This window comes from Pongo abelii, chromosome 6 (assembly GCF_028885655.2).
Source record: "Pongo abelii isolate AG06213 chromosome 6, NHGRI_mPonAbe1-v2.0_pri, whole genome shotgun sequence".
Taxonomy (NCBI): Eukaryota; Metazoa; Chordata; class Mammalia; order Primates; family Hominidae; genus Pongo; species Pongo abelii.
The window spans coordinates 12,708,896-12,728,086 of NC_071991.2; the positions used below are offsets into that span (position 1 = coordinate 12,708,896).

General features: G+C 50.6%; 1 protein-coding gene and 1 long non-coding RNA gene across 2 annotated transcripts in view; one reads left to right on the forward strand and one right to left on the reverse strand.

Annotated features, from left to right (window-relative positions):
• The window catches only part of LOC112134402 (uncharacterized), a 109,553-nt gene extending 98,803 nt beyond the window's left edge, over positions 1 to 10,750 (forward strand). Inside the window, exons 25-26 of the long non-coding RNA XR_008527404.2 lie at positions 1,629 to 7,622; positions 9,241 to 10,750. This is a non-coding gene — a long non-coding RNA (uncharacterized LOC112134402). The remainder of the gene's footprint in view (positions 1 to 1,628; positions 7,623 to 9,240) is intronic.
• MDH2 (malate dehydrogenase 2) lies at positions 1,040 to 19,160 on the reverse strand. The gene is given in 9 exon segments (NM_001134205.1): positions 1,040 to 1,350; positions 2,674 to 2,825; positions 3,190 to 3,289; positions 4,040 to 4,117; positions 6,588 to 6,713; positions 8,998 to 9,107; positions 9,580 to 9,663; positions 12,196 to 12,364; positions 18,985 to 19,160. Coding segments are annotated over 9 exon segments (1,017 nt in total). The 5' UTR covers positions 19,051 to 19,160; the 3' UTR covers positions 1,040 to 1,218.
• Between the last annotated feature and the right edge of the window lie 31 nt (positions 19,161 to 19,191).

Below are 19,191 nucleotides of genomic sequence, written 5' to 3' on the forward strand. Positions count from 1 at the left end.
TAGGAACAGAAATAGCCTAAAAGCCACCAGAGTGGAGAGGGCTGGGATTGTTACAGTAGCAGATAACCTGCAGAGCAGGCTTCATTCTCTCAACCTATGAAATATGCGAGAGAGGACAAGTATTACCAGTAGTTCCTTTCCCGCTTTATTTTTTAGCTGCTTTTTGGGTTTTATACAATGAACATGTATTACTTGTAGAAAAAAACGATGTCATCCTTTATGATAAAACCCATTTCCATTTTAGCTTTTTTAAAAAAACAAAAAGCTGTCGTGGACAGATGAACGTCCAAGTACTGGGCACACCTCCAGCCCTCCCTCTTCCACTGAAGGCCATTGCCTGTTGCTAGAAAGTTCTTTCCCAGGTATGCAGCTTTCAGTTTCCACTTCAGAGGCCACAGTGTCTGGGGAACGGACTGCCCCCAATACTAAAGGGAGTCAAATCTCTTTAATTCCCCACTCCTCAATACAACAAAGTCCCTTCTTTAGGCCACTGATGGAAACCTGGAACCCCCTTTTGATGGCGGCACGGCGTCCTTGGCCTTGACACAGCGGCTGGGGTTTGGGCTGTCCCAAACCCAATACCCCAACCCTGGTCTCCCCACAGTTCTGGCCATGGGCTGTCTCTGCCACTGAACATCAGGGTTCGGTCAGAAGATGAAATCCCAAGGGGCACAGAGGTCAGCAGAGGAAGCTCAATGAGAAAGGTGCTGTTTGCTCAGCCAGAAAACGGCTGCCCGGCATTCACCGCTGAACTATGACCCCGTGGGGGTGAACCACCCCCAGGAGGAATCAGGCCCGGGCGATGCAAGGGTGCCAACAGGAGGGACAGGAGGAGCATGTACGGGTAAACTGAATACTGTGTCCAATTCCATAAATTAACAATTTAGACTTTCTTGAAGCTACTGATGAAAGCATCACGCTTCAGTCTAGCAGTTAAACATCATCTAATTCTGATTGGTAATGAAGAGGTAGCAGACACTCTAAAGTTGGCTCTCATGGGGAAGAAAGCACAGCATTTACAGAAGGGACCTTGAAAAATAAAATCAAGGACGGCTTTTATTGATGCGCCCACAGAGCCACCCACAATTTGGAAGGGATGATGATGTTAATACAGTAATCATCACCAAAGCAAATTAAAATACAAAGTTTATCTGCAACGGCTCTGCAGTGACATGATGCCTTCATGAATTAAGGAAACTGGCCACCCGTCACAGCGGCTCACTTCAGGGTCTTCACGAAATCTTCCCCCTTCTTGATGGAGGCCTTCAGCTCGGGGATGGCATCCGAGATCATCTTCTCCTCAAAAGAGGAGACTTTGCCGATGCCCAGGTTCTTCTCAATGCCCTTTTTCTGAGGGAAATGGGAACATGTTAAAATGAAGTTTCCAGGAAAGTGCTTGTTAGAGAAACCCCGACCTGTCGCTCCATCAGCCTCGCCGAGGAGTCTGTCTATACATGCGGGTTCTGGGTGCCTTGCTGGGGGCGCCTTGCTGACCAGGTGGGTGGGACTGAGCTGCGGTCAGGAGTGCGAGGCTCAGAGTCAGAGGGTGCCAGGCAGGGGTCCCAGCACTGTGATTGTCTAGGCAGGTACCCTGGACAATGACTGACCTTCCAAATGTGTTTCCTTAGCTATAAAACAAGCACCATCCACCTTCGTGCACACGAGGACAATGCAACAAGCACCTGGACGCCAGGCACTCAATCATCAGGAACACTTCACCGTATTCTCCCCAACAGAGCCTGTTTCTGGGTTCTTGTCTCTCCCCTCAAGTTGGTAAAGGACTGAAAACATTGTCACAGTCACCTGAATCAGGTGTCACTAAGTAGGTAAATGTCTGACATTGGCAAAAACAGGCATCTCTGCCACCGTCTCACCTGCAGAAACTGAGCACGGTTTGTGTGGCAACAGCCTCAGTCCTCACCTCGACTGAATTCCCTCCTACTGCTTCCCCTGGCTCGAGGGCCTGTAAGAACCGGGTGCGTCTCACCTGCAGGCCCTGCCATTCCACACACCTGCACCGACGCGGGGACAGAACTACACCGTCGAGTGCCTGTCTCTTACCAAGGCCTGGGGCCATAGCTGAAGGATCTTTCTGTATCGGAGCATCTCTGAGAAAGGTCCTGGGGTGGCCCAGCGAAGCCATATTACTTTCTGGCCACGTGATGAAGGCAACCACACATCTGCCTGATTTCTGCCCACAGGTGAGAAATGGAAACTCGGCTTGAGGGGGTATGAGTAAGACCTAAGGGTTTCTGTTTGCTGAAGACTCAGGCTGTCTGGATGCGGCACACTCTGGAAGAGGAATTGGGCCTGGCCGCCCCCGCAGTCCGAACAAGACGAATAAGGAGCGACAGGGAGGTGTTCAGGCGGGGTAGGGAGGCCTCCCTGGGCTGCCTGGAGATGGAGCGTCTTATCAGTCAATACTCCTGCAGCTACTGGGCACCCGCTGTCAAACTGCAGGGAAGGAGACCCACTTGCTGGGAGGTTCACCCTTCACAGTCTGATCCTCCCAGCTCTTTTTTCTCGGGTGTGCGTCCACCCTTGAAAACAACAGCACTCGCCAGGCAGGCACATGAGCTTACTGCACAAAGGGCCGGGGAGAGCTCCTGAGGCTTAAGCAGAAGGAACGCCCCCTTCTTGCACAGTCAGAAGGACCCACGCCCGGATACGTACCCCAAGCAGCAGCGGTGTGGAGAAGTAGGTACATTCCGTTTCCTGTGACTTAACGAAGGAACATTCCACAACACCTTCCTTTCCATTCATTGCATCCACAAGGGAGAAGACGAAGCGGGCACCGGCATACGCCATGGAGAGGGTGGCAGAGCCTAGGGGGGCACAGGCAGGTCAGCCTGGCTGGTGCCACAACCGTGACGCCCAGGTGAGCCGGCCCTGCCAGCCAAGACACCTGCACACCTTCCAGCCTAACAGTCGAGAATTTCAGTCGGCACCCCTGATTTCTTTTTACTTATACATGAATGGTGTGGAATTGACTCTGCCAGCCTCAAAAATGACTCTCAACCCCACAAAGCAGGCCGAGCTGCCCTCTCACACAGGGATTTCCCACCAGGCAAATGCAAATCAACACTGAAAAGGATCATCCATGCTCAGGGACAAGCAGCATTTCTCCCCAACCCTGAGCTCTCGCAGGGCCTCACTGGCACCCAGCCCCGGGGCTGCCTGAGACTCTACCTGCTCCGGCTTTAGCCTTGACCACCTCCGTGCCGGCCTCCTGGATCCGCCCAGTGAGTGCTGTCAGCTGGTCCTGGGGAAAGTCCACCTTGGGGGTGCACTGCAAGCCAAGCCGTGGGATCAGTGAGTGGCTTCCGGCCCACGACCCCAGACCCACTGCCTCCCACCCCCACTACTCCCGACCTCTCCTCTCCCTCCCATCACCAGGGCATGGGAAAGGTTTTCTATAAAGAAGAAAAAACCTTTATAGAAAAATGACATGCTACTCTGGGCACACTGCCTATGGGGCAGCCCTGCTCCACAAGAAGCAGCAAAAAAATAATAATAAAAAGATTAAAAAAAAAAAGACGAAGTCAAATCAACTCTGTTAGGAAGTGTGGTAAGTCCTCTACTCATTTGTTTTTTGAGGCCAGGGTCTGGCTCTGTCGCCCAGGCTTCAGTGGTGCAGTGGTGCATCACAGCTCGCTGCAGCCTCAACCTCCCAGGCTCAAGCAATCCTCCCGCTTCGGCCTCCCAAATGCTGGGATTACAGGTATGAGCCACTGTGTCCAGCGCTGGACTCATTTTTGAAAAAAGCACCTCACCTGCTCCGGCCTAACCAGTAACCCGGTGGGGTTCCCAATAGTGGTTCTCCTTGCGTGCTGGAGCTGCGCCCTGAGCAGCTTCCACCCACATTCGCTCCAGGACTGACACCGCCCTGCAGCAGAGGGGCGGGGCTGTCTACAACGGGAGCCCTTCCAAAACCTGGCACATGGCCAGGCCTTCTCCAGTCTACCGGGATCACCTCAAAGCAGGGCCTGGTAAAGGGAATCCTGACCTCGAAGCCCCTCACAAGGTCATATGCACGTACCTGAGAGATCAGGGGGATGATGGTCTTCCCGGCATGGCCACCAATGACAGGGACGTTGACTCGAGCTGGATCCAAACCCTGGTGACCAAAGTATGAAGCTGGATGAGTTAACAAGCTCTTTCAGTGTAAAACATGTCACAGCCGCCCACAGCCCCAACACTGGAAAAGCTCCCAGAACTCAGGGTGGAACAGAGCCAGCTGGGAGGAAGCCCTGTCCAGCCCCTGCTGCGCTTGATCTCCTGCCACGGTGCCCCAAAAGGCTGAGCATGAGCGCCAGCAGGTGCCGTGAGGGTTCGCTGCTGTCTGGCAAGGCCACCGCAAGTCCTTCCTTCACAGTGAGTATTTGTGCCCACTGCGGATGGGCACGGGAGGATGCTGCCTCCTGTGGAGGCCCCCCCCGGGCCTGGCATCCTCTTTCCCAGAGCCGGCTTCACTCCCCATGCACAAGCCCAGACTCCTCCGTACACACAACAATCCAAGTTCCCTTTTCTTCAGGCCCCACAGAACAAAATTCAAATCCATTCCAGGATACCCATGAGTGAGAAGTCTGGCACCTCAAACAGTGATTGGGACAGAAAGAACAAACTGACTCCTATGGCTCCAAACACCACAGTTCAAGGCCGCCTCATTTCTTAAACTGGAGGTACTACACCCCCAAGAATCTGTGAACCAGGTTTTTGTTTTGTTTTTTGAGACAGGGTCTCTATCCCCCAGGCTGGAGTGTAGTGGCACAATCTTGGCTGGCTGCAACCTCTGCCTCCTGGACTCAATGATCCTCCCACCTCAGCCTCCCAAGTAGCACACACCTCCACACCCAACTTATGTTTTTTAAATGTTTTGTAGAGATGGGGTGTTGCCATGTTGCCCAGGCTGGTCCCGAACTCCCGGGCTCAAGCCATCCTCCTGCGTTGGCTTCCCAAAGTGCTGGGATTCCAGGCATGCACCACTGCGCCCGGCTGAACCAAGTATTTCTTAAAACGGACAATAACCTGGTGGGAGTAATGGTAGCGAGGGAACAGCCATCTGCCCCGATGGCCATGGCCACTGAAAAGCCCAGTCCTAGGTTGGGAAATGAGCCTGGTCTGGGAGAGGGAGGATCAGCCTCACGCACGGGAAAAGCAGGATCAGCTTCATGGAGCCAGGAGCCAAAGATCCGAGAGGCTTAGCTTGGCGGTGTGTAAGCACACACGTGCGGGCCCTGCACGGTCACCAGGGACGCAGGGCTGAAGGTACACAGCCTTGCTTTCCAGAGGCTTGCCCTCAAATAGAAGACTCCTAGAAACGTATGTTCCAATGGTGCATGCTAAGACAGGGGACAAGGCGACTTTGCAGCAAACGGGAACATGGCATTGGCCTGGGAGGTCCTGGAGCCACGTTGAAAGGGAATATGGTGGGTGAGAGGATGAGGGAGGAACCAGCCATCGGAAGTTTAAGGATTGATATGCATTCTTGATATGATCCAGGAAACTTCCAGAATGTCAGGCAGCCAGGGGTAATGATAGTCCACTTCACTGTTGGAGGTGGGGGACAGGGGCTCTCCCAAGGGCCAAGGTACCCTGTCCCCAACTCTAACAGTGAAGCTTCAAGGCTGAGACAGGACTGCCTAACAGGACTTTCTCTGAGGACAGAGGAGCCATATGTGGCCATGGAGCATCTTAAATGTGGTTTGTGTGGCAGAGGGATATAGTTTTAATGTTATTTAACCATAAATAGCCAAATGTAGCTAGTGGCAGCTATGGTGCAGGGCAGGACTAGGGCCTGGGGTGTGCCCAGCCCTGAGAGCCCACGAGAATGAACTGTTGCCTCCAGGACGCCAGGGGCTGCGCCTCTGGAGGTGGGAGGTGGGAGGTGGGATCCTGCCTGGTGTGTCCACTTCCATACTGCAGCAATCCCGGGGGCCTCTGGACATACCTGCGCTCACCTGCTCACTCAAACTGGTTTTTTTGTTTTGTTTTGTTTTTTGTTGTTTTTTTTTTTTTTAAAGAGACAGGGTCTTGCTCTGTCACCCAGGCTGGAGGGCAGTGGCGCAATCACAGCTCACTGCAGTCTTGAACTCCTGGGTTCACACAACCGTCCCACCTCAGCCTCCCAAAGTGCTGGGATGACAGCCGTGAGCCACCGTGCCAGGCTTAAACTGTCTCTTCGATTCAAGTGTCTCTCCCATTCCATGGAACTCTAAGGCCTGGGGCCATGGCTTTTGAAGCTCTGTGACCCCCACACCCGTAACAGAGTCCCACTACCAGGCCCTCGGGTACATGCTGCCGTGTCTGTTACAGTGGGGCGTGAACCCACAGTGCTCTTGGCGAGAAGGAAGACAGCGAGAGCTGGGAGACAGACACTGGCCAGAGTAGACGCCTATTGGGCCGGGTGCCTGAACCCACAGGAAACACGGGCTGCTTCCATCAAGAAGGCGAGCTCTAAAAACATTTAAAACCCCCAAGTGACACGTGACCTGGGCATGCCCTCGTGTCTTCCATGCCCGTAAATGAGCACGGGTGGCGGGAGAAGTTCAGAAAGGTCACCTGAGCAACACCCACGCCGCCCTTACCTTCAGCTCTGCAACAAAGGTGTTGGCTCTGACGATGTCCAGGGTCGTCACGCCGAAGATCTTGTTGGGGTTGTACACTCCGTGCTTCTTGAAAACTTCTGCTGTGATGGGGATGGTGGAATTAACCTAGGACATCCAACAGACAGGCGTGGCTTGCCCTGGGTTCCGAGAGCAGGGCCCAAGCCACAGAAGGAAAAGGGCTTTTTGTCAGACCTTCCCAAAGGTCTAACTAGTCAAAGACGCCACATTAAACTGCCCTGTCTGATAACTCCGTACTGGCAAGCCACCCGCCACAAAGGACAGGCCACACCATGTGAACAAAGAAACCCTTTGCTGTAGAGGATGCTTCTTCCCTTGGTGGCCCTTCAGCTATCAACTGAAATGTGTGATGATGCCTCCATGGGTCACCTTCTGCTAGGCCGGGACTCACAGCTGCAGGGCCACTCCTGATGGGACAGCAGTGCACAGCGGCTGTGTGCTCCAAGGAAGCAGGTCCACTGGCAGCTTGGTCCCTCTGTGCTACGACCCTGGGCAGGTCACCCTAACTCCCTGGGACCCGTTTTTTTCTTCTGTAAGTGGGGGAAACGACAACCTCATGAAGTGATAAATACTAAATGACTTCACACAGGGCGAATGCTGAACACGTCACCCGGGACACCAGAAGATGACAGAACGGCCAGGTTTCTATTAGGCACTGGTTAGCTCCCCAACAAAGGGAATAGCAGCTCTCTATTTGTGACCCACTACCCTGAGGAGCTTTTGGGGAAGGCAGGACCCTCAGAGGCCAGGAGCACGAGCTCTGCATGCCTGCTGGCATCCGTGCCTCTCAGTGACATCATGGTCCCTGCCCCTTCACCCCAGTCGATCCTCATCCTCAGACACCAGGACACAGGCTCCACCAGGAAGGAGCAGTGAGGGGGCTGCTGTTAAATGAGCACAAGGCCCTGCAGGTCAAGCTGGGGAACCATGGCCGCCCTCTCAGTGAGGGCGCGGCACTCAACGTTTCTGAGAGTAAGCAGCTACCTGCAAAAACCAGTGAGTGGGGCCTGGGGTGGCTGTGTGTGAATGAGGAGATGGGGACAACAGGGGACCAGGAATGGAAATCCTGAGTAGAATGCAGATAGTCCCACCTTATCCATGGTTTCACTTTCTGCTGTGTTAATTACCAGCAGTCAAATGAGGTCTGAAATTATTACACGGAACATTTCAGAAATAAAGAATTCATGGGTTTTAAACTGGCTGGGCGCAGTGGCTCATGCCTGTAATCCCAGCACTCTGGGAGGCTGAGGCGGGAGGATCACCTGAGGTTGGTTGTTTGAGACCAGCCTCGCCAACATGGCGAAACCCTGTCTCTACTAAAAATACAAAAATTAGCTGGGCATAGTGGCATGCACCTGTAATCCCAGCTACTCAGGAGGCTGAGGCAGGAGAATCGCTTGAACCTGGGAGGCAGAGGTTGCAGTGAGCCAAGGTCGCGCCATTGCACTCTGGCCTGGGCGACAGAGCCAAAAAAAAAAAAAAAAAACCACAAACAAAAAAACTGCATGCCATCTGAGTAGCAGGATGAACTCTGGCTCCATCCCGCTCAGGACAGGGGTCAACCCTTTGCCCAGCATACCCATGCGTCCACACCACCTGCCTGAGTCACTTAGGAGCCATTTTGGTTATCAGATCAGCTGTTGAGGGATCACGATGCTTGTGTTCCAGTCGCCTTATTTTACTTTACAATGGCCCCAAAGCGCAAGAGTAGTGATGCTGGCAATTTGGAGACACAGAAACCAGAGAAGCCATTAAGTACTTCCCTTAAGCGAGAAGGCGGAAGTTCTGACTAAAGGGAAAGAAATAACTTTTATTATAGTATCTTGTTATGATTGTTTTACTATTAGTTGTTGTTGTTAATCTCTTACTGTGCCTAGTTTATGAATTAACTTATCACAGGTGTGCATGCCTAGGAAAACACATGGTATATACAGGGTTCCGTATACACACGGTATATACAGGGTTCAGGGTTCAGGCACCTACTGGGCTCTTGGAATGTACTTCCCTGGCTAAGTAGGAGCTACTGTGTCAAAAAGGGAATGGAGGCCACCACAATCATGGCTGAAAGGAGCCTTGAGAATGGACTTCTCTTCAGGTGGGGAAACTAAAGCAGAGAGAGACGTGGTCTGCCCACAGCATGAGGCTGGCTGGGACAACGCTCATTCAGTTCATGCCAGAAGGAGTCCTTAGGAAATGCACGGACGGGCCTCTGCTTAGTGTGCCCGACCTCTCCATTTCAGCCCCTTCATCTGTGTACCCCCCCATCCCCCCAACACATCAGCAGCCTTTGCTGCAAATCGTGAGCTTTTCACGCACTGTCAGCACCTAAACACCTGCCATAGCTGCAAGAGCTAGGTGCTGCCACACTCACCGGATTGGCAATGACGCAGATCATGGCTTCCGGGCAGTGCTGGGCACAGGCAGAGGTCAGGGTGGCCACAATCGTGGCATTGGTGTTGAACAGGTCGTCCCGGGTCATGCCTGGAAATGATCCAATATGAGATGTTAACAGAGAACACCACAAATTTCCAGACAGGCGGCATGTGCTGAGCGCCAGCTGTTACAGGAAATTTAGCCACTCAAGATCCCCGTTTCAAGTCAGTCTCTCTTGCAGGGTAAATGATCCAGCATGATGAGTGCCAGAAGCGAGGTCTGTATGGGTGGAGCAGGAGAGGACAACATCTGAGAAGGACCGTCGAGGTTTAATAAGAACCCCAAGGTAGAGTGGGGCTGAGGAGAGGGAAGGGCGTCTGCACAGAGGCACAGGGGAATGGCAAGACGACTTTGACCCCAGGCCAACAAAGAGATGTGACCTTTACCCCACAGGCAAGGGGAGCTGGTGGCATTTTTCCTACAACAAAGCAACCAGATTAAATCCATTTTTAATAGGAAATGGGTTTAATCCCCACATCTTCACGTGGGGAGGTACCAGACAAGGCTTTCAAACACAAACCTGGCTTTCTGGGTACTCCGGCCGGAATAACTACCACATCACAACCTTTCAGGCAGTCAGGCAGCTGTTCAGGTCCGAGGTAGCCTAGAACAAACACCCCAAAAGAGAAATGTCACCGTTTCTGATTCAGAGAGGCCTGGAAAGTTCAGCCCTGGCCTTAAGGCCAACTAATGGCCTCGTAAAGGCTAGAAGCCCTGCCTGTAACGTGATTCCTTCTGTTGACGACTACTGCCCTGCGAGCTGACAATCCCCGTGGCAGGAACCCTCCCCTTCTACCCTGCTTTCCCCAGCCTCTCCTTGCCCAGGCCCCAGCTAGAATGGGTCAGCCCTCCAGGTTTCCACAAAAGCAAACTGAGCCACTGCTTGTCTTCATCCTACTTGTGAGCATTGTAAGTCACTCTTGGCCTCCAGTTAGAATGAGAGGAGCTGCTCATTCCCCATCACCACAATCCTGATGAAAACTCCTTTTTTTTTTTTTCTTGAGAGGGAGTCTTGCTCTGTCACCCAGGCTGGAGTGGGATCTTGGCTCACTGCAACCTCCACCTCCCGGCTTCATGTGATTCTCCTGTTCCAGCCTCCTGAGTAGCTGGGATTACAGGCATGGACCACCACATTTGGCTAATTTTTGTATTTTTAGTAGAGAAGGGGTTTCACCAGGTTGGCAAGGCTGGTTTTGAACTCTTGAACTCAAGTGATCCACCCACCTTGGCCTCCCAGAGTACTGGGATTACAGGAGTGAGCCACTGTGCCAGCCCAAACTCCTTGATCAGAAGGCACTGAAGGCCAGGAAAGAAAATGTCCTGTGCTGAAAGACTCTAAATATTACTATTTCGTTTACTCCTATCATCTGAAGGAAAAAATATGTTTTCAAAGATTTCAGGGAAATTTGCTACAATATCCAAAATCTGCTTTGATCTTGACTTTTTCCTTAATGCAAGAGCCTTCTTAACCTGAATGTATAGCCCAAAAGAAAACGGGCAACCCATTCAGAGAACTCGAAGGTGCATGAACATAAAATTTGCCAGGCAGCCTCCCCAGCTGTTCACACCAACTTAAGACTCATGTAAACACCATCAGACACCGTATCGCATACGCTGTCGGAGGGGAAAGAAATCAGTAGAATCTTTCTGGACAGCAATTTGGAATTTTATAGTAAAAGCTTTGAAATATTCATACCTCCTAATTCTGTGTTTAGAACTCTAAGATTTAAACAAGATGTAAAGATAAAGATACGTACTGCAACTTATATTAATATATTTATATTTACAGAAGCAAACAGGAAACAGCCAATGGTCAACAGCAGAGCTATCATAAACGATAAATTACAGCTTTAAAAATAATTTTAACAAGATGTAAAGATAAAGATACGTACTGCAACTTATATTAATATATTTATATTTACAGAAGCAAACAGGAAACAGCCAATGGTCAACAGCAGAGCTATCATAAACGATAAATTACAGCTTTAAAAATAATTTTATCAAGAATTCGGGCTGGGCGCAGTCGCTCATGCCTGTAATCCCAGCACTTTGGGAGGCCAAGGTAGGTGGATCACTTGAGGTCAGGAGTTCTAGACCAGCCTGGCCAACATGGTGAAACCCCAACTCTACTAAAAACACAAAAATTAGCTGGGCATGGTGGTGCACATCTGTGGTCCCAGCTACTCGGGAGGTTGAGGCAGGAGAATCACTTGAACCCAGGATGGGGAGGTTGCAGTAAGCCAAGATTGTGCCACTGTATTCCATCCGGGAGACAGAGGAAAACACGGTCTCAAAAAAAAAAAAAAAAATTCAGTGACATGGAAACATGTTGATACATTGTGAAGGTTAAATAAGCAGCATATATAAATATGTATATTTATGAATTTTTTTTTTTTGGAAACAGGGTCTCACTCTCACCTAGGCTGAAGTACAGTGGTGCAATCAGGGCTCACTGTAGTCTCAACCTCCTGAGCTCAAGTAATCCTCCCACGTCAGCCTCCCAAGTAGCTGGGACCACAGGTGTGCACTATCATGCCCGGCTAATTTTTGGACTTTTTGTTGAGATAGGGGTCTCGCCATGTTGCCTGGGCTGGTCTTGAACTCCTGGACTCAAGCAATCCTCCTGACCTGGCCTCCCAAAGTGCTGGGATTACAGGCATAAGCCACTGCACTGAGTCCAGTGAATCATTTCCCAGACAACATTTACTGAATATCCGACACTGCCTTCCACAGACGGGCAGGTTTCCCAAAGAGGCCGTGCTTTTTGAGAAGCTGGCAAGATAACCCTGGGGTAGAGGGAAGGTGGCCCGCAGCTGAGAACACCATCTTACTGTCCCCACATCCTCACCAGAGGTTGCCGACACTTCCCTCTTCCCCATCCTCATACTACTTTTCAAATTAGAAAAAGTAGAAAATGGGATGATTAGACTACCTCACATTTCTAAAAGACGCCGCTGTTTCAGTTTTTATAGACGCAAGTCTAAAAGGGTGTAATCACTTGTAAAATTTAAATTTAAAACAAACAGAGAAACCCCAGTCTCTAAACATTTAGTTTCATCTAAGAATCTTACTCAAAACTCGGATCCTGGCCTACTGGGGACAGGAAGCAAGTCTCTAGGGTCAGCGCGCCCAGTACCTTTCACAGCGGCTTTGGTCTCGATGTGGCTCAGATCTGCAGCCACTCCAGGTGTGTGCGCGATATCATAGAGGGTCAGGCGGCTCACCAAGGGGCTGTTCTTCAGGAGAAGTGAAAGTGGCTGCCCGATGCCTCCAGAGGCCCCTAGCACAGCTACTTTAGCATTGTTCTAAAAAGAGGCACAGAGAAAGGACTCTTAGGACGAAATGAACATGAAATAGATTCACATGGTATCCTGTAAAAAATATTGCATTGGGCCTCTTTTTACTGCAGTTGCCAAAGCAAGATACAATCATTGTATTTATATCAGTCTCATTCTGGAAGAATTCAGGACCTTCATTCCAAAGGTCCACTTTCAAATGGGGAGAATTTATGTCTGTAGAGGCTGTGATACTCAGGGTACTTCAAAACCCTCCTGAAAGATGAAGAGCAAGCTGGACTCCATCAGACAGCTGGACTGGTAACAGCAGCCTTCCCTTCAACCTGCAGCTTTGAAACTATAAACACACACTGAGTGCCTAGCAACAGGCCCTCCCGGTAACTGAGGATGCAGGAAGATCCCTGCTGGCTCTGTAGGAGACAGGTAGTGAAATGCATTAGGAGCGGAGAGAACACTGTCACAGAAGCCCCTTGTGCAAGAGGGCAGACGGGGGTGCGGCAATCAACTCCCTGCGGGGGTGGGGAATCGGGGAAGATTCATCCAGGCAGCAAACTTGTGGCTGGAGCCTCAGGCAGGACGAGGAGCTGCCTAACGAGGTGGAAGGGCTTATGTACGTTGCGAAAGACTCCAACCCTCCTGGTGAGTCAGATCTGTCATCTCGGGCTCCAGTACCTCACACTGGTTCTCCAGCCTAGGTGTGTATCAGAGCCACCTGCTGAGCTAATGAAGCCCACTCAGGACTAGGCTCCTGGAAGCGGGATGGGGCTTAGGCCTTGGCATTTTTGCCATTTTCCCCAGATGATTTTGATACCAAACAGTTTGAGAATCACTGTTTCATACCAGGCTAATCAGAAGAACAGGCAGCAAAGTAGCAGCTGGCCCTGGGCATTTCAGCTTGGAACAGTTAGGAAAGTGATGGGGTGAAAGTGACCCGGCCCCGCATCCGGCAATCATTCCCGTTATTCGAAGGTACTCTTCCCCTCTAGGTCTCACTCAAGGTCTGACCAAAATTCCAGCCACACCCAGGGAGCTTGTTTCTGATCTAAACTCACAAATGAGAAGCAGAGCCGATTCCTGGCAGGCAGGCAGGCAGGCAGGCAACTGCCAGTGAGGGAAGAGGCAAACAAAGTGGCCGACACAGGAACTCTCAGCACCGTGTGTGGTCATCTGGGGCCTGACAGCATCACTGCACAGTCTTCTACAGTAGCTGAGGCCAGCTAGTAACAGGCTTTGGTTATCAGAAACCAAAACAAAACAAACCAAAATCCGAACCAAGACGCTTACACAGTGGGTTTCTGCTCAGGAAATTAAACTGTGGAAGCATACACAACCAACATTTGAATTCAAACAGGTTTTTGAGTTTCAAGTTGGTGCTTTAAAGGTGAACCCCTGGCTGCCTGGAAACTTGAACCTGTCAGACCCACTCAGAACCTGAGATCGGGCTGCCTCAGCCTCACCCACTTCTGGATTTTCAACTCTCACTCCCACATCTTGTGTGAGTCTCAGGGACTCCCAAATCCCAGCTCTGCATTCCCAGTTCTGTTAGCCGTTGCGTGGGTTCCACAAACCCAACTGTCCATTTATCCTGCCCCCCTCCCTCCATCCCTGGTCCCAAATGGCACTTGTGTTCACTAAACGTAAACTTCTAGAACCATCTTCTGCCACCTCCTTCTTATCAGAGACATCAAGTCAGGACATGAAGAACTTAGCAGCTCAACCACCCTCCCGACCCGCTCCTCCTCTTCTTTCTGTTCCATTATCTAAATTAGGTACTCAGCAACACCTCCAAAGCATGCTTTCCCAAAATCAAAGTCTTAATCATTTCACTCTCATGCTCAAGCTGGCATGGTGGTATGCACCTGTAGTCCCAGCTACTCAGAAGGCTGAGGTGGGAGGATCACATGAGCCCAGGAGTTGAGGCTGCCGTGAGCCATGATGGTGCCATTGCACTCCAGCGTGGGAAACAGAGCAAGATTCCATCTCTTTAAAAAAATATCTTCTGGGCTGGGCGTGGTGGCTCACACCTGTAATCCCAGCACTCTGAGAGGCCGAGGTGGATCACCTTAAGTCAGGAGTTCGAGACCAGCTTGGCCAACATGGCAAAACCCCATCTCTACTAATAATAAAAAAATTAGCCGGACATGGTGGCACGCACCGGTAATCCTAGCTACTCAGAAGGCTGAGACAGGAGAATCGCTTGAACCCAGAAGGAGATCACACCACTGCACTCCAGCCTGGGTGAAAGAGCAACAGTCTGTCTCAAAAAAAAAAGAAAAAAAAAAAATCTTCCAAAGCTTTCATGCGTCCATCATTCAGCCAGGGCAGTGGTTCCACAGGGGAGTGGCCAAGACAGTCCCACCAGGGTGGAGGATGAAACTGCTGCAATGAGTGTATCTTTTTTTTTTTTGAGATAGGGTCTCCCTCTCTCACCCAGGCTGGAGTGCAGTGGTGCGATCTTGGCTCACTGCAACCTCTGCCTTTTCGGTTCAAGCCATCCTCCCCACCTTAGCTGTAGCTGGGACTACAGGTACACACCACTCATTTTGTAGAAATGAGGTTTTGCCACATTGCCCAGGCTGGTCTCAAACTTCTGAGCTCAAGTGATTCTCCCACCACAGCCTCCCAAAGTGCTGGGATTGTAGGTGTAAGCTACCACGCCCGGACTGTCTCTATCTTTATCTAACAAAGAATTAATCTCTACCAAGAAATGGACCGACCTGTGCCCTCACTAGGGTGCTTAAATGGATCGGTCCCACGTGTACATAAGGTGAACACAACATGGGGGAGGGAGGGGAAGAAGACTGCCTGACTGGTTTCTTTGCTTTCACTTTGTCAAGGTGATGTCACTGTTTGTATATTACAGGATGTCATCAACTTAATTTTTACAAAACCACGATCCTTAAGTAGTATAATCTTTACCACGCTTAGCAATGAGATGAAAATCTTTGGTGGCCCGGAGGTTAGATCATGATCTCCTTGTCAAAGAGCTGTCTTCCAGACCCGCTGACCTTTGCTGGGTGGCAGAGTGGCTATCAACAGCACACTGCTTGGCAACTGTGTTGAAAACTGTGTTGAAACGGACATACAGTAACACTGCCTTCATTTATAAGTTTTAACACTTTACAACGTGTTATGGTTTGTTTTAAAATTTCTACTTGAGTTTATATTGTAATGTATATATTAGTACATATATCTATAAGTAAATACATTGGGGCTATATGCTTCCTACACTTTTACTGTTAAAGATACAGGATCCAGCTAGGCGTGGTGGCTCACGCCTGTAATCCCAGCACTTTGGGAGGCTGAGACGGGCGCATCACCTGAGGTCGGGAGTTTGAGACCAGCCTGACCAACATGGAGAAACCCTGTCTGTACTAAAAATACAAAATTAGCCAGGCATGGTGGCACATGCCTGTAATCCCAGCTACTCGGAAGACTGAGGCAGGAGAATGGCTTGAACCTGGGAGGCGGAGGTTGCGGTGAGCTGAGATCACACCATTGCACTCCAGCCTGGGCAACAACAGCGGAACTTCGTCTCAAAAAAAAAAAAAAAAATCCAAAGTCTGGAGACCACTGCACCATGGGCTCAAGCCCATCTTTCTTTCTGCTTTCATCAGCTGCCTTCTCAACAACGTCGCTTGTATGCCCAACAGGCATTTTAAATTGAACATATCAAAAACAGAGATCCTGACCGGGTATGGTGGCTCACGCCTATAATCCCAGTAATTTGGGAGGCTGAGACAGGTGGATCACCTGAGGTCAGGAGTTTGAGACCAGCCTGGCCAACATGGCGAAACCCCATCTCTACTGAAAATACACAAAAATTAGTTGGGCGTGGTGGCAGCACCTGTAATCCCAGCTACTCAGGAGGCTGAGGTGAGAGAATCACTTGAACCCAGGAGGAGGAGGCTGCAGTGAGCCGAGATCCCGCCACTGTACTCCAGCCTGGGCGACAGAGCAAGACTCTGTCTCAATAAATAAATAAATAAATAAAAACTGAACTCCTGATATCTTCTCCCTGCCTAACTAAACCCACTGTCTTCTATAAGTCTTGCCTATTTCAGCCCAACTCCAAGGCCCAAAACCTTGGTGTCATCCCTGACCCCTTATCTAATCACACATCAGCAAATCCTTCTGGTACCATCAACAAATACCCAGAATTCAACCATTTCTTACCAACTGCACCTAGATAACCACAATGAACTCCTAACCCACCTTTCTCTCACTCCTAAGACCATTTTGTTAAAATGGAAAGAAGAGCAAATCATTACGCAGCTGAAAACCCTCAACTGGCCACCCCATTTCTGAGAAAATACCAAAGTTTTACGAGGCCTGTTCTGTTACCTCCACTGCCTTCTCTGGAACTACCCTAGCCTCATGTTCTCAAACCTTCAAGGCATGCCCTATGCTTCTCCAAGGGCTCTCAGCTACATCCTGAGACATATCCCCTACCTGGAATACTCTTTCCATATGATGTGATCTCTGCTTCCTTCGGACTTTACTCAAACATCTCACTCTGGGTGAGGCCTACCCTGGCTGATGTAAAACTGCTACCCTCGGCTGGGAGTGGTGGCTCATGCCTGTAATCCCAGCACTTTGGGAGGCCAAGGAGGGTGGATCACTTCAGGCCAGGAGTTTGAGACCAGCCTGGCCAACATGGTGAAACCCCATCTCTACTAAAAATACAAAAATTAGCCGGCTGTCGTAGCCCTTAACTGTGATCCCAGCTACTCGGAAGGATGAAGCAGGAGGATAGCTTGAGCCCAAGAGTTGGCTGCAGTGAGCCAAGATGGCGCCAGTGCACTCCAGCCTGGGCAACAGAGTGAGACTCTGTCGGGTCCATCCTGCAACATGGTGAAACGCTATCTCTACTAAAAACACAAAAATTAGCTGGGCATGGTGGTGCGCGCCTGTAGTCCCAGCTACTCGGGAGGCTGAGGCAGGAGAATCACTCCAACCTGGGAGGTGGAGGCTGCAGTGAGCCGAGATTGCGCCACTGCACTCCAGCCTGGCGACAGAGCGAGACACTGCCTCAAAAAAAAAAAAAAAGTAAATAAAATTGGTACCCTCTTCCCTAACACAAGCACCCTACAATCCCCATTTTTCTTGCATATTCATCACTATTTTAAGATACTTTATAATGAGTGGGGCAATAAGTAAAATATCTAGTAATTTCCGTGAGAGCAGGGACTTCTGTGTTTTGTTCACCACTGTATTTCCAGTACCTAGCTCAATAAATATGTCGAATATCTGAAGGTCCTACCAAAACTCAACCTCTCCCTGGACACCCCTGTCCTATCTTTGGTCGGCTGCCCCTCCCCCACACCTCATCTCCTCCTATCCTGTTTACTCATTCACTAAGACCTTCATCGCCTCCACCTGTCCTAAGTTTACTCATTCCCTAACACCTTCATCGCCTCTACCTGTCCTGAGTTTACTCATTTCTGTCCCATCTCAAGTGCCACTTCTCACTTCTCTTGGTATCCCCTGCAGCACCCAGCATAGTTGCTGGCAAGCACAGGTACTTAATGTACTTATCTGTATACAGCTGGGCCCCACTTTACCGTAGCGCAAAAGTATTTGGTACATTCAACTTACGATGGGGCTGCCTGTGGGAATCCATTGCAAGTTGAAAATACAAAGTTAAACTCGCCTTTTGACTTAGGATATTACCAACTTGCGATGGGTATGGGAAGTAGCCATCAATCCAGGAGCATTTGTATTTATTTTTCAAATAAACTGGATGTACAGGAAACTGGAGAACTTCAATGATACATTTGGATTCCCCTTTAAAATTACCTCCCTCTTGGGCGTCGTAATTAAAATGCAATGCGGGCACCTCCTGGGTTCTCAAAATTAGGTTTAATTAGATTCACTTGGTAAAAATGCGGAAACTCCAGTCTTAAGCTTCTTCAATGAGCCCAGGCCTCTGTTTTTTATTAGCTTTCTGGTGATTCTGACACACAGCAGAGTTTAAGAACCACCATTCTAGAAGATGGCTAAAAATAGCCCAGGCTTAAGTGGTCGCGGGCCAAGTCAAGCACTGTTAAGACACCTGGCGGCAGGCTCAGTCCACCCACAGCAGGAGAGATCCTCCAAAAAGGTTAAGAGAAAGCCGTCTTCAGGTCAGAAGCGCTGAATTCTAATCCTCTGGCCAAATGAGTGTGTAACCCTGGCCCAGTTCTCTAGCCTCGGTTTGTCCATACTATGCAATTAGGAAGTATACAATTTCTTTTATACACGGATGCTGCAAGGAGATTAGCTACGTCAAAGCAATGGAAAGCTGCAGAAAACGTAAGTTTACTTTCAGATGCAGAGCCCTGGTTTCCCAACCTTGAAGGCGTGCAAGCCAAGAGCAGGTCCTCTGGGGAATCTGGGAGACCTGGGGGAGCCCTGCCAAATGGACCGGCCCTGGAGCGGGACTACCTCGCCCCCTTCTCCCCGGCTATCTCCCCCGCACCTCCAGGCCAGTGTCAGGGCCTGCCCCGGGCGCCACAGTCTCCAGCCAGTGCCGGGCAGCCCTGCGGTCCAGGCTGGCCTGGAGAGGGTCAGAGCTGCCCGCGAACCGGGGACGCACGTGGCCCGGGCTGGGGGGCCTCCGCCTGCAGGCCGCCCCTCGTCGGGCCTACCTGGGCCGAGGTGCTGAAGCTGCGGCGGAGAACAGCGCTGGCAGGCCGGGCGAGGGCGGAGAGCATGGCTGAAGCGGGAGGGGCGCCGACTGACAGGCACAGGAGCTGGTGACGGGGAAGTGACTCCAACGACCTCCACACTGCGCAGCGCCTGCTCCCTGGGGCCTCGCGAGAGTGAGCGGACTTCCGGTTGCGCTCGCCTCCGGG